The sequence below is a fragment of the Pipistrellus hanaki genome (genome assembly GCF_964339955.1).
Source record: "Pipistrellus hanaki genome assembly, chromosome: 7".
NCBI lineage: Eukaryota > Metazoa > Chordata > Mammalia > Chiroptera > Vespertilionidae > Pipistrellus > Pipistrellus hanaki.
In genome coordinates, this window is record NC_140509.1 from 22,230,436 (window position 1) to 22,244,494 (window position 14,059).

The following is a 14,059-nucleotide window of genomic DNA, read 5'->3' on the forward strand; positions in this document are numbered from 1 at the left end:
ACCAGCTAGGGCAAAACAGGATTGTAGATGTTGGTACTGGCTGGAATAAAAGATCAAAGGTACAAAATTACAAATATATGCATTCCATTGATAGAGTTACACTATCTAAAAAGCCACAAACATGGACTAAAAGTGACTGTGACTATTTGTAAGTTAAAAAGTAAAGTTGCATAGTCTCACCACTATTTTTAATGTTCTTATAGCCAGTTTTCACTAGCCCATGAATTTTGACAAAATATAGAAAGGAGGTAAAAATTTTATTAAAAGAAAAAAATATCTTTATTGATAATAGATTTATGTCTAATATCCTACAAAAAGATAAAGAAAAATAGTTAATTGTTGTTTAAAAATTAATAAAGGCAGTATTTTATATATATAACAATCAATATGAAAATATATTTAAGTAAAAATCCCATTTTTAGTAGAAAAAAAAAAGAGGTAAAAGTCCCTTGATATAAAACTTAGGTAATGTTGAGAACCAATATAAGAAAACATTAATATTATTCCATTGAGAGTCAAGAATAAAAAGATAAATCATAATTTTGAACAGGAAAACTCAGTATTGAGATTACATCAATGCTTATAAAATTTATTCATAAATTCAAATAAATGCTAATTAAAATATGAATAAGAACTTCTAAAAAAATAAAGAAGATACTGAACTTTATCTGGAAAAATGAGCCTGCAAGAACAGCCAGGAAAATTAATTGTCGAAGGACTGGCCCTGCCAATATTAAATCACATTATGAAGTAACAATAATTTAAAACAACTTGGCACTAGAGAAGATATAGACAGATGAGTGAAACACAATGAAAAGCCCAAACACCAGACTCCAATTGAAATGGAAATTCAGTGATAATAGTTTTTCAAATAAATGGAGGTAAAAAGTGATATTCCATATACATTGTTAAGACAACTGGCTAACCATTTAGGAAAATAGAGGGGGGAAATATGAATGCTCATGAACTTTGCTGCAAATATAAAAATTTAAATGTTAAAATATAAAATAATAAGATTCTAAATTAAAATCATGGGTAATTATGTTAAAAATGTAAAACCTTCCTATACAAAAACAGACAAAATAAATAAAAAGAAAAATAACTATACTAGTATTTATGCAAACATTTAAATTTTCTATTGGGCTAAAAAATTTAAAAACAAGTCAAAACACATAATATAAACCAGCAAAAATATTTCACACAATTTGTGAAATGCATATAAAATCTATTTCTGAAAAGATGACCAGCCCAGTAAGGGGGGAGGGGATATGAATAAAAAGTGAGTTACAGAGAAATAACAAAATATTTAAAAATCACATGACACAGTACTCTACTTACTAATAAATAAATGCAATTTAAATCAGTGCCATTTTCCATTGATAGTGGTGAAATTAGAAACTTTAAGGAAACTCAGTGCTGATAAGAATACGACAAAAGATATTTTCACATACTTGTTAGACTCTAACAAGTTTTCCCAGTGGTCTTAGGTGATCCTGCCAGTGGTTCTCAACCTGTGGGTCAGTTGAGAACCGCTGTTGTAGAGCCTAAGACCATTGGAAAACACAGATATTTCCATTATGATTCATCAACAGTAGCAAGATTACAGTTATGAAGTAGCAACAAAAATAATTTTATGGTTGGGGGCTACCACAACATGAGGAACTGTATTAAAGGGTCGCGGCATTAGAAAGATTGAGAACCACTGTGTTAGAGGAATACAAACTTTCTGGATAGTAAATAGAGAATGGTGGCAAAGTTTAATTAGGAATTTAACCTTATGATCCTATAATCAATTCATATCTGAGAAATTTCCCTATGAATATAATCAGAAACACTTACTGAGAAATATACATAAAAGATGTTTATTACTGTCTTGTTGAAAACACACACACACACACACACACACACACACACACACACACACACACACGGGATAATTAATAAAGAACTACAGAGTCCCTACGTTAGAGATTTCTTAAATTGGATAAAAACACTTCCTATAGAGTGTAGCTGTGCTTAACTTTCTGTATACAGTTTCTTCCAGTAAGTCTTTTTGAAATTTCAACTTTCCTCCAAACTGGAAAATTTTATTCAACTCCCTTCTTTGGCACTTAACACTGACTGCATTAAAATAGTTACGTTGTATGTGTTCTGTGCTTTATAATCCCAACCTTGTTAATGATTCACTCCTATTTTTTTAGTAGATATGACCACCTTTTATCAATATCCAGATTCTCTCTACCCCCAAGTACAGGAAGGAATCCCACTCTCCTGACTCTTGAAATTGGTATGATTTACAAAATTTTTGTTATGGTTAATCAAAGATGAATGGGAGCGGTTTAAGAGCCACTGTTTGAATCTCCATTGTACCTGCTACTATACTTATAATTCAAATGGTGAAACTTCTATTACCCTGAGCCTCCATATGAGGACAATGGGGGAACCCTCACTGCTGCTAATTACCGGTAATATGCAGTTTGATGAATAATAAACTTCTTTTATTTTTATTTTTATTTTAAGCCATAGACATTTGGGATTTGTTTGTTATTGCAACATAACCTACTCTATCCTAGCTGATGCCTTGCTTGTGATTAATGGCAATTTGCTGAATATACAAAATATTTTCATTTTCTAAAATATGGTAAACAGTCAAGTCCTCCAAGAAAATTTTAATAAAGCCAGTGTTCTGAGGATTCATACTCTTGTTTTCATCCAAATTTACAAGAGATTAGAATCAAAGAGAATCCAAAATTTATAGTAAGATGATTTCATTTCCATAGCTTTTATGATATGAAGAGACTGTCCATCTCATAAATTGTTTCACCACCACAGTTTCTAAAGTCTGGTCCAGATTATTTATTTCAGTAGTAAGAGAATATGAAAAGTAATATTTTTAAACCTCTTATTCTCTTAAGGTTTCTCAATGTATTTATTTGTTTTTAAAGGACATATGCTTTGTACAGTAGCATAGGCATGTAACTCATATATATATGTATCTGGGGCTACATGCCCAAAAGTCTTTTACTGCAAAGTGTGTGCTATTTAAAGTCTAGTGATCTGTGGCCTAGAGTGAAGTATCCCTCATCCCTTAAGAGAGATGTAGACAATGAAACCTGTCTCATGGCACAATCTGCACAACCTAAACTCACTCATCCAGGCTCCTCCTCCTATCTTCTTAGCTACTGCCAGCCATTCAGGGATTCTACTCACAGTGCAGGTAACAGCGGGAAAGTGGAGCGAACCGCACTGCTACAAACTGCTCCGGCCAAAGCAGGGAAAATGGTGAAAAGAGGGCCACTTTGAAAGCAAGACATTTTATCTCAACACCTTGATCCTTGAATAATTTCAGACAAATGATTTAAGTTTTTCACCTCTCAGTTTTCTAGATTGTAAAATAGGAAAGACTTACTTCACAATTAATGTAAAAATAGGGATAGCATGACTTAGTTTACTAACTGCATATGACTTTTGTTGAGGATTTCATGTAGTAAAAAAAAATATGGCTAAAACTGATGCAAAATATGTCTAAAAATAAAACAGAAAAATGTATACACAACAGGAAAAGCCTCCAAAAGCACCCAGTACATCAAAAGCTTTACTCATTTTGGGTGTTTTTTTCTCCTCTCAGTTAAGAAGAAATGCTGTCTTACTCAGGCTCATGCAATAATGACTTACTGGGAACTGACCAAATGTACTCAAATATTCTCTAACACAAGGATGGGTATTTCCCTGGGGATTGGTGATCACCGTTGGACTACTCGGGCCTATAAACAAAGTAGATTCCCGAGCTCCCACTACAGGGTCACTGCCATAGTTTATCAGTGACCATAGAACTGAGTATGCCCAAAGTGAAGACGAGAAGTCAAGTTTAGAACCAAGAAAATATGAATAACACTGTAAAAATTCAATAGAAGTTGTAAGTTTCCCAATGATGCCAGTAGAGGAAAGTTAAATAGGACAGAAAGAGGCATAGCAGCCAATAAAAGAGGCAGGACATGAAATTACTGGTTCTTCATAATAAACTGAGATGCTGAATCCATTTTAGAGCCTTAAAATCAAAAGGTTGAGAGGTCAGAAAAGTACCCAACAAAGTAGTGAAAACCTGAGCACACCCAGATCAACGCTTCTGTATAGGAGGGACTCCCACCCTGACTTCAGAGACTATGTAGGGAGGCACAGCTAGTGCTGCTTTGGAAGAGCCTCTGAGGAAAGAATGTAGCAAAGAAGGAAATGTGGTAAAGCCTCTTCAGTAAAGAGTAAAGAAAGTTTTTCAGAAAGTCCGGGTTATAACAATAATTCCATGGATTCTCTGGATTCAGATAAAGCAAAATGTTGTATTAGAAAGCATAGTACGTATATATGTGTATATGCCTTCATTTAATAATATTTTGATTATTTAGCATATCAATTATAACATTAATTATATCAACACATTAATCATTACTATACTTATCACCAATAGTACATTTATAGATTTGCTATATAAGTTTACATTCCTACTAGAGGCCCAGTGCACAAAATTCGTGCCTAGGGGAGAGATGGGTCCCTCAGCCCAATCTGCACCCTCTCCAATCTTTACTCTCTTAAGATAAATGGATCCCTCTCACAATTCGGAACCACTGGCTCCTAACTGCTCACCTGCCTGCCTGCCTGGTGCCCCTAACTGCTCTCCCCTCCTGGCCTGATCCCCCTAACTGCCTAACTGCTCTCCCCTGTCAACCTGATCCCCCTAACTGCCCTCCCCTCCTGGCCTGATTCCCCTAACTGCCTATCTGCTCTCCTCTCCTGACCTGATCCCCCTAACTGCCTATTTGCTCTCCCTTCCTCTCTGTGCCCTTCAGATCCCTGGTCCAGGTGCTGAGAACTTTCCACTGTGGCCCTGCCCCCATTCTGATTGGTCGTTATGTGATGGCATCTCAGACAATTTGCATATTCCTTTATTATTAATATAGACAGGTTATTTCATCACCCCAACATTTAGAGAATGGAAAGTGGAAGAGATGATAAGAAATTCATTGTGAAAAAGTAACCAGTAAGGCAAGAGAAAGGATAGGAACCAGTGACATTCCAGAAGTCAGGAGAAGAAATCATTCCAATAAGAAGAAATTAGTCAATTCATTCAAAGAAGAAGGAAATATTCAATATCTTGTTGTATGTCTCAAATACTGCCGATAAGCAGAGATTATTGGAAATCACTGACTAATGGATTTCAAAGATGGAAGACATTAGTGATCTAAATATGCAGCAGACAGTTGGGATAGAAATCCTACTGGTGTTTTAAGTGGGAAAGAAAGTGAAAAAGTGCAAGTGAGTAAAGGCATGCTTACACTGGAGTGGGAATGAGAAATGTAGTAGTAAATGAAGGAGGCTATGTGATTGGTTTGAGATGGTCATTTTGGTCTATTGGGATAATTTAACCAGAAAAGATAAACATTACTGACACAGAAGAAGGGCTAGTTAGTAACACAAATTAATGGAAAAGGATGGGATCCCGAGCACAAAAGGAAGGTAGGTATTATATATGGATTGTTCATTCAGATTAAAAAGAGAGAGGCAAAATATAGGTATCTATAGAGGTAAGAGGATATATGCAGAAGAACGGAGTTTAGAAAATTTCTGTCTGCTTCACATGGGCACTTTAACATGCAGATAAAAGATAAAAGATAAAAAATAAATTAAAGGTATTTCCAAAACATTTGCCTTATGTAATCAGCATGATAGTTGCTCCAATAAGCAAATCATAATTATCACATCACAAAATCTATATCATTTAATATTGACCAAGCACATGCTTGGTCTCATTTAATCTTCAAACAGGCTATAAAATAATATCATGGCCCCCACTTTCTAGATTTTGAAAACCAGGTTTACAGAGATTAAGAAGTATGACTGGGTGATTAAGTAGACTAAATTCAGAGCTCAGCCTGTAACCTGTAACTGCTTTAAATCTCCCTCCCCTTCCCCCCTTCAACACACACACACACACACACACACACACACACACACACACACACCACTGTTTGTGCTGTGATGCTTTCAGAAAACTACACAGGTAGATTACTCTCTATTTTGGAGAAAGAAAAAGAAAAAAGTGGCAACTTTGCTAAACCAGTTCTATTTTTCCCTCCTATGGCACCAATGGCTTTGCTTTAATATTTTAAACTTTTTTGTTTTGCTTCAGAGACACTATAAGAAGTAGAACTACTAGCATACTAAGTTTAATATATCATTTCCTAACACCTCAATCCTTTGTTCTCTCAAGATATATATTGGAATTCTTTGATCATGACTGAATTTATAATAGAAACCATGATAGCACCACTTATTGTTTGACTTTAGAAGCCCAGATAATGCACATAAGAGACTTATTTAAGTGGGAAAGTCTCACTCATCACAAGATTCTTTGGTAGTGATGAGGTCTTGAAGGAACCATTTAAATGTTAAGTGCTCTAACAAAGAAATTAAACAAAATGTATAATTTGTTCCATAATGATAACTTTGATATAATTAGTATACTGTATAATCCTACCTAGAAAAACCAAGGTTAAAAAAAAGAAATTATTAATATGTCCTGTGTTTCCAGAACTGAATTAGCCATAAAAAGTTTCATACACTGCCAAAACCAGTTTGGCTCAGTGGATAGAGTGTCGGTCTGGGGACTGAAAGGTCCCAGGTTCGATACCCGTCAAGGGCATGTACATTGGTTGCAGGCACATCCCCAGTAGGGGGTGTGCAGGAGGCAGCTGGTCGATGTTTCTCTCTCATCGAAGTTTCTAGCTCTCTATCCCTCTCCCTTCCTCTCTGTGTAAAATCAATAAAATATATTTTTTTTAAAAGTTTCATACACTTTCCAAAAAGCCATAAATAGAGAGCAGTTATCCAATATAACCCAAAATAAATTTAAATGTGTGTGTGTGTGTGTGCATATATATATATATCCATACAACTTAAATATGTTAGGTTTCCTTAAGGACGAGGAAGTGTTTTGACGTACTTAGGTTCCAGAAAATAGCTTTAAAGCATGTTATAAAATGAGTTACCAATTGAAGACCATTTGGTGGATTACGTGTTCCTTTTAATTTGTAAACTCAGAGGAAAAAATATCCTGCAAAAATCTGTATACATTCAATTTGTCTGATATGTGAGGAACATGTTAAAGCAAGTGAGAAAGTACATGTAATCTTAATTATTGTAAATGAGAATTCCTGTTATGGGGGTTTTCAGAAAAAAATCCACAATGGAAAGTGTGCTGGGAAGTTTTCCTAATGGAGAACAGGATTGTGTGAAACAATCTCCCCAAAGCCATCATATAACGCCTGGAAGAAACATCTTGCCCTGCCACAAGTCAAGGCCACCTCAGAGGTATGATCTTAACAGTCCTATTTCTGAAAGTCAAGGAAATGTATTATGGAGAGAGAAAAAAACCACACACACACACACAAGGAGAAGTCTTTAAGTAACTTACTAAATGACTTTAAGTTGAGATAAAGAATCCTCTGAAGCCACAGGGAATGGGAGGCAGAATTTAAATGGCGGCATGAAGGGATGTTAGGCCCCGATGACCGTGTCAAGTCAGATTTATGCCCAAACAATGACTTTCAGAAAACAATCAATTCTGGATGAAATCATAACTGGATTGAAAACAGAGACCTCTGCATAAACATACATCTTAGTTATCGAACTCAATAAAAAGTATGGCTATGTAAAATCCACATCCATCTATTTTAAAGACAGCACAATAGCCCTAAACTATAGAGCAGTCAAGAGATTTGATTAATTAAATTACCTTTATTCCTTCTTTTATTTATACTGCTTTTTACCTTTATTTTTTTTTTAAAGGCACATCTCTTCCCAAGGAAACTCACTTCAATTCTTTAAAGATGAATACAAAGCTTCCATTCTATTGGGTCGGCAGCTAAGTAATTGCGGGTTTCACACACATATGGCTTCAGTTGAATTTTTAGGTTTGCAGACGTAGTACAAATGTAAAACACATTTTGTTATTTGATAGTTGGCTATTCAGCTGTTAATCAGTAAAAAAAGTTTTTTGATCTGTTTTGTAGTTTTTGTTTGGCGTTCGTTGAAAAATGGAAAATCAAAAGGAACATTTTCGTCATATTTTGCTTTTTTATTTCCGCAAAGGGAAAAACGCATAGCAAGCTCATAAAAAGTTATGTGCTGTTTATGGTGACGAAGCCTTAAAAGAACGGCAGTGTCAAAATTGGTTTGCCAAATTTCGTTCTGGTGATTTTTCACTCAAAGATGAAAAACGCTCTGGTCGTCCAGTTGAAGTTGATGACGCCTTAATCAAAGCAATAATCAATTTGGACTGTCACAGTACAACACGTGAGATTGCAGAGAAGCTTCATGTATCACATACATGCATTGAAAATCACTTAAAACAACTTGGCTATGTTCAAAAACTCGATACATGGGTTCCTCACGAACTGAAAGAATCACAGTTAACGCAACGCATTAGCAGCTGCGATTTGCTAAAGAAACGTAATGAAAATGATCCATTTTTAAAACGACTGATAACTGGCGATGAAAAATGGGTTGTTTACAACAATATCAAGCGGAAAAGATCGTGGAGCAGGCCAGGTGAACCAACTCAAACAACATCAAAAGCTGATATTCATCAAAAGAAGGTTTTGTTATCAGTTTGGTGGGATTACAAAGGAATTGTCTACTTTGAACTCTTACCACCCAACCGAACGATCAATTCTGATGTCTACATTGAACAACTAACGAAATTAAACAATGCAGTTGAAGAAAAGCGGCCCGAATTGACAAATCGAAAAGGTGTTGTATTCCATCAGGACAATGCAAGGCCACACACATCCTTGGTCACTCGGCAAAAATTAATGGAGCTTGGTTGGGATGTTTTGCCACATCCACCATATAGTCCTGACCTTGCACCATCTGATTACTTTTTGTTTCGATCTTTACAAAACTCCTTGAATGGTAAAAATTTCAATAATGATGATGATGTCAAATCGTACCTGATTCAGTTTTTTGCTAATAAAAACCAGAAGTTTTTTGAACGTGGGATTATGATGCTGCCTGAAAGATGGCAAAAGGTCATTGATCAAAATGGGCAATACTTTACAGAATAAAGTTATTTAGTTCCATGAAAAAATTGTCTTTGATTTTCTTTAAAAAATCCGCAATTACTTAGTTGCCGACCCAATATATTTTATCTCTAAAACCCAGGTAAAAGGAAAAATAAATACATTTATTCATTCATATATGCATATATTTATGCATCTCCCAAATGCCCAGGCTATTTGTAAGAATGTCAATGAAACAGCTATGATCTTATACTGAAGTTCTTCTCAGAACAGGTACCCTCCTGACCTTCCCAGAGGAATTCCCCATTCACCTGGAGAAGCACCAGCTGTCTCTCGGGATACAGAAAGACCTGGGAAATATCAGACATCTCTCATTCCTGTGAGCCTGGCCTGTCCCTTGTCATCTCCTAAGATGCACCTCCGTAACTTAAAATAGGCAGAGAGCCCTAGCTGGTTTGGCCCAGTGGATAGAGCATCAGCCTGTGGACTGAAGGGTCCCGGGTTTGATTCCAGTCAAGGGCACATGCCCAGGTTGTGAGCTCAATCCCCAGTGGGGGAGGCAGCCGATAAATAATTATCTCTCATCATTGATCTTGTTCTCTCTCTTTTTCTTCCCCTTCCTCTCTGAAATCAATAAAAATATATTTTATAAAAGTAAAAAACAAAATGGGCAGAGATTGTTAAGTGGCTAAAAATATCCATAGAGGCCCAAGGCCACTCAGTAAACAAGAGGAGTGTATACTGCTTCTCATGAATTATATCAATTATTGCTGCTGCTATACCTCCTGTAACTCTCCCCGTAATATAAAGCTGCCCTGGTGTATTCCATCTTCTGTTTCTTTTGTAGTTACTAACCCTCCTGTTTCCCCTGGTGACCACTCTAACCCATGTCTGCCCATGACACGCCAGCCCATGCCATGCCGCATCTCAGCTGAACCAAGCTGCTTGATGAATAAAGCAGAACAAAACAACAAGCATTTATTTAAGAAGAAACCTGTACCAGGAGCCATCCTAAGTATTCTTTATACATTATCTCACTTAAGTCTTCACAAAAGCCTATAAAGAAATCTCCAGTGCATAAATGAAGAAAGAGTCAAAGACATTATTAAATAACGTGCCCAAGATCAAACAGCTTGAAAGTGGCAAATCCATCAGGAGATCTGCCAGAGATCCATCCAGTAAGAACAACCATAGAAACATAAAATAGATATAGTTTGCATCAGGGTTTCTCACATTTGGATGCTGCACACATTATTTTAAAAAGATAATAATTTTGCAAAGATCGTAGTTAGAAAATTAATGCAGGTTTTTTCCAGGGGCAAACAAAGAACTTAGAAATAAAATTGTGTTTTAGGAATTAAGCTAACAAATCAACATGGGGATATGAGCAAATACAAATAGGCATCTTGGATGTGGACCAGCTATCAGAGCCAATAGGCCTTGACTAAATCCATGGGGATGTATTAACTTATTGAATATATTTAAAGAGCATGTACTTCAAGGAAAGTCAGCAGTTCTAATGTTGTCTGTACCCACTGAAGCTTGAGAAGTTCAGTAAAGTTAAGCCAATAGGCCACCTGCCAGACAGGTACCTATTATGGAGATGGACATGTGGATATTGAACTATCTGTGGCTAACAGGGAACACATTACATTCATATAATTTCTCCCTTCTAAGAGAGTAGCTTGCTCCCGCCCCCACAGGAGAAAATATGGAATCAGGGTAATGCCAATAACTGTTCCATTTGACAGTGGTCATCAAGTAAAAACCACTTTCATCTAGTAATAAAAGCTTAAAATTTTTTTAAAATATAGTTTATTGATTTCAGAGGGAAAGGGAGAGAGAGAGAAACATCAATGATAAGAGAAAGAATCATTGATCAGCTGCCTCCTGTATGGCCTCTAACTGAGAATCAAGCCTGCAATCTGGGCATGTGGCCTGACCTAGAATTGACTGTGACCTCCTGGTTCATAGGTCAGTGCTCAACCACTGAGCCAAACCTACTGGGCAGTAATAAAAGCTTCATTAGCCAATGGCCACTGACAAATTACTGAAGCCACAAATCTTGGATTCACCAAGGGGAACACTATTGAATGGGAGTCATCATAGGTAACAACATCCTTATCTTCTCTGAGTGACTAAAACAACTGGGCATATTTGTGTATTGATGTGTTTACCTTTTCACCATCTCTCCCTGGTTCTCCTTTGTAACCTGGTAGTCCTCGGGGTCCCTAAATTAACCACAAAATAAAATTCCGTCAGTTATGGTTTTATGGCTCACTAGAAATAGTATTTCTAAAATATGCATAAACAGATCACATACTTGTATTCCTGGGGATCCTGGAACACCTGGGGATCCTGAGATTCCTTGATATCCCTAAAGAAAAGTGAAGAGTAAATAATTAACATTCTACCCATTCCCAAAGAGCAGCCCTCCATTTCAGGATTCACGCCTGTCTCAAGTTCCTCACACCTAAGACTTCACTTAGTTAAGAAATCAAAATAATAAAGTGTCAAATGCTTAATAAGGAATTCATATCCTTCAGCTTTTAGGGTAAAAAGGTCTTAAATATCTCAAGATTAATAAAAACACTCAGAAACGCTTCAATCAAAAGGAAGCCTTTGGGATCAGAATATAAAGCCAAAGTTCACATCCTCTAAACAAATGTGCTGCACATTAGACACATATTCAACACATTCAGGAGAAAACACCTAAAACTGGAGGATTAAACAAATGCAATACATTTTTAAACTTCCCGAATCCGAGCTAATCCCTAGAATAAACTAAACCTTGATGACTAAGTCTGTAACAGCCTTTGGGATGCTCATTTTAGAAAGCTGCTATGTTAACCCCAAGAATATGGCTGTGACAAGTGTCCCCCACCTCCCAAGGCTGAGCTGTCTGCAGAGGCCATGGTCCACTTTCATCTGTACTTCTTACACATCCCTCCAGAAACTGGACCCTTGGTAAAACATCACATATTTTTCAGACAGGGGGAACTCTTCATTCTTCACTTAGTACATGGGGACTAAACTCCCAAATGAACTTGCAGGCCTTGAACATTTCTCTAGGTTCTCAAGGTCAATATCAGGTTGACCTGGACCACTGAAAACACATTTACCTGCCTTATTTAGATTCCCGTTTCTCCCACTGTATTCATATTCCATCTTTCTCAGATCTTACTGTTTGGACACAGCTTTCTTTTGTCAATAGTATTAACACAGATCTCATTCATGTTTCAATCACATTTTCATTCTTAAACCCAAAAGCTTTCTTTTCATGTAGCTCCTCATAGATATCTGCTCTGGTCTTTGTAGTCACCCAATTACTTGTCAATATCTTTTCAGCTGCAATTTTAGAGACATCATAACTACCATTTCCAAATATTTCTTTTACTACTCTTTGCTAGCTCTAACAACAACAATAGTGGTTGTCTCCAAAAGATCAGTCACAGATTATAGTTTTTCTCTTTTTATATGCACTTGCATTTCTTATTTTGTAAAATGGCCTCAGTTACTCCCTGAATGATGATGACTCCATCATTTCTATCACTAACCATCATCCTTCCCATCACACCCCATTCAGATTCCACAGAGTATATCATTATGATTTAGTCAGTTGGATTTCTCTCAACTCCCTTTGCCCGATCCTTAAACATTTTATTTCACCAGTGAGTGAGAATCATCAGCAACCTTCCATACTCCATTCAAAACAACCAGCGATTCTCAAACCTGCCATACGCTCTCTGGGTGGGCACTGTCTCTGTGTCCCCTTGAGAAGAGGAACCAAATCTAACTCATTTCTGTATTTCCAGCATGAAATAGAGCATCTGGCACATTTTCTGTTTATCAAACATTGGAAGAAGTCACCTTCAAATCATCCACAAGGCACATAAGAGTGAAATCTCTCTTCCCCTGAGGAACCATATTATGTTTGTGCTCTTTCCAATAGCAAATTGATACTTTAGTAATGCCGTGTGCTTCATGTTCTCAGGATCAGTCAAAAGAAAGAAGTCAACCTACACAGGGTTTGCTCAGCTGTATATCTGTACCACTCTGGCTATCACTGAATCTCCTTCCCTCACCACTTTAGAATCAGAAAGGCCAGGAATTGAATTTCAATTCTATCACTGTTGGTACAAGCCAAAATAGAACTAGGTTACTTATGAATGCCTCCACCGGGTCTATCCTTCAGATTCTTCAATATCTTGCATGCACTCTCTGGACAGTCTGACATAACTTGCAATAGGCTGTTGTCATTGGGAAAAATAATAATAGCAATGATTTACATACAACTTGTCATGTTCCAAACTAATAAATTCACTTAATCTTCACAATCACCCTTTAATGTAGCCTTATCTCCATTTTAAAATGAGGATACCAAAGCACAGCAGGTTAAGTGAGCACCTAGAGAAAAGACATATTCATAAAATTCTCTAAAAGAAAAGTTACCATGGAGATTAGCTATCAATATTTATCAAAATGATTTGTCATCTTCACAGTTTACATTTACTGAATTATTTTCTCTCACATTTTTTTCAAATGTTAAGCCAAATGTCATATCTGCTTTATTACTTTTTTCAGAAAGTTAATCTTTTGGAGAAGATCAAAAACTTATGCTATCTCTTCTCTTCGAAGAAGTTAATGCATTTTTATAGAGAGAACACATGACATTTCAGTGGATTAAAGTAACATGAAAATGACCCAGAATGTGTTTCCAGCTCACCTCTGACTCATAATGTGACCTCAGACAGAGAAATCAAATCCCCAGATCCAGGGACAACACAATGAAGTGGAAAGACAATGAATTTTATAATTGGAAAAGACCTTGGGTTGAATTTTTACTTCTCCCTTTCTACAGGATTTTGGCAAAGTCACATTGCCCAGTTAAACCTCAGTTTTTTACCATAAATCAAGATACTAATATCTACTTTATTGAAAAAAGAAACATGGTGTTATGGGTGAAAATGTCTGGCAGATGTTAGGAT

General features: G+C 36.4%; 1 protein-coding gene across 2 annotated transcripts in view; it reads right to left on the reverse strand.

Moving 5' to 3' along the window:
• COL21A1 (collagen type XXI alpha 1 chain) overlaps window positions 1-14,059 on the reverse strand; it is a 164,125-nt gene that overhangs the window by 54,522 nt on the left and 95,544 nt on the right. For both annotated transcript variants that reach the window (XM_084889133.1, XM_084889132.1), the window contains 2 exons: window positions 11,395-11,448; window positions 11,249-11,302 (listed from right to left, as the gene is read on the reverse strand). In XM_084889133.1, the coding sequence (XP_084745259.1) occupies window positions 11,249-11,302; window positions 11,395-11,448 (108 nt within the window). The remainder of the gene's footprint in view (window positions 1-11,248; window positions 11,303-11,394; window positions 11,449-14,059) is intronic.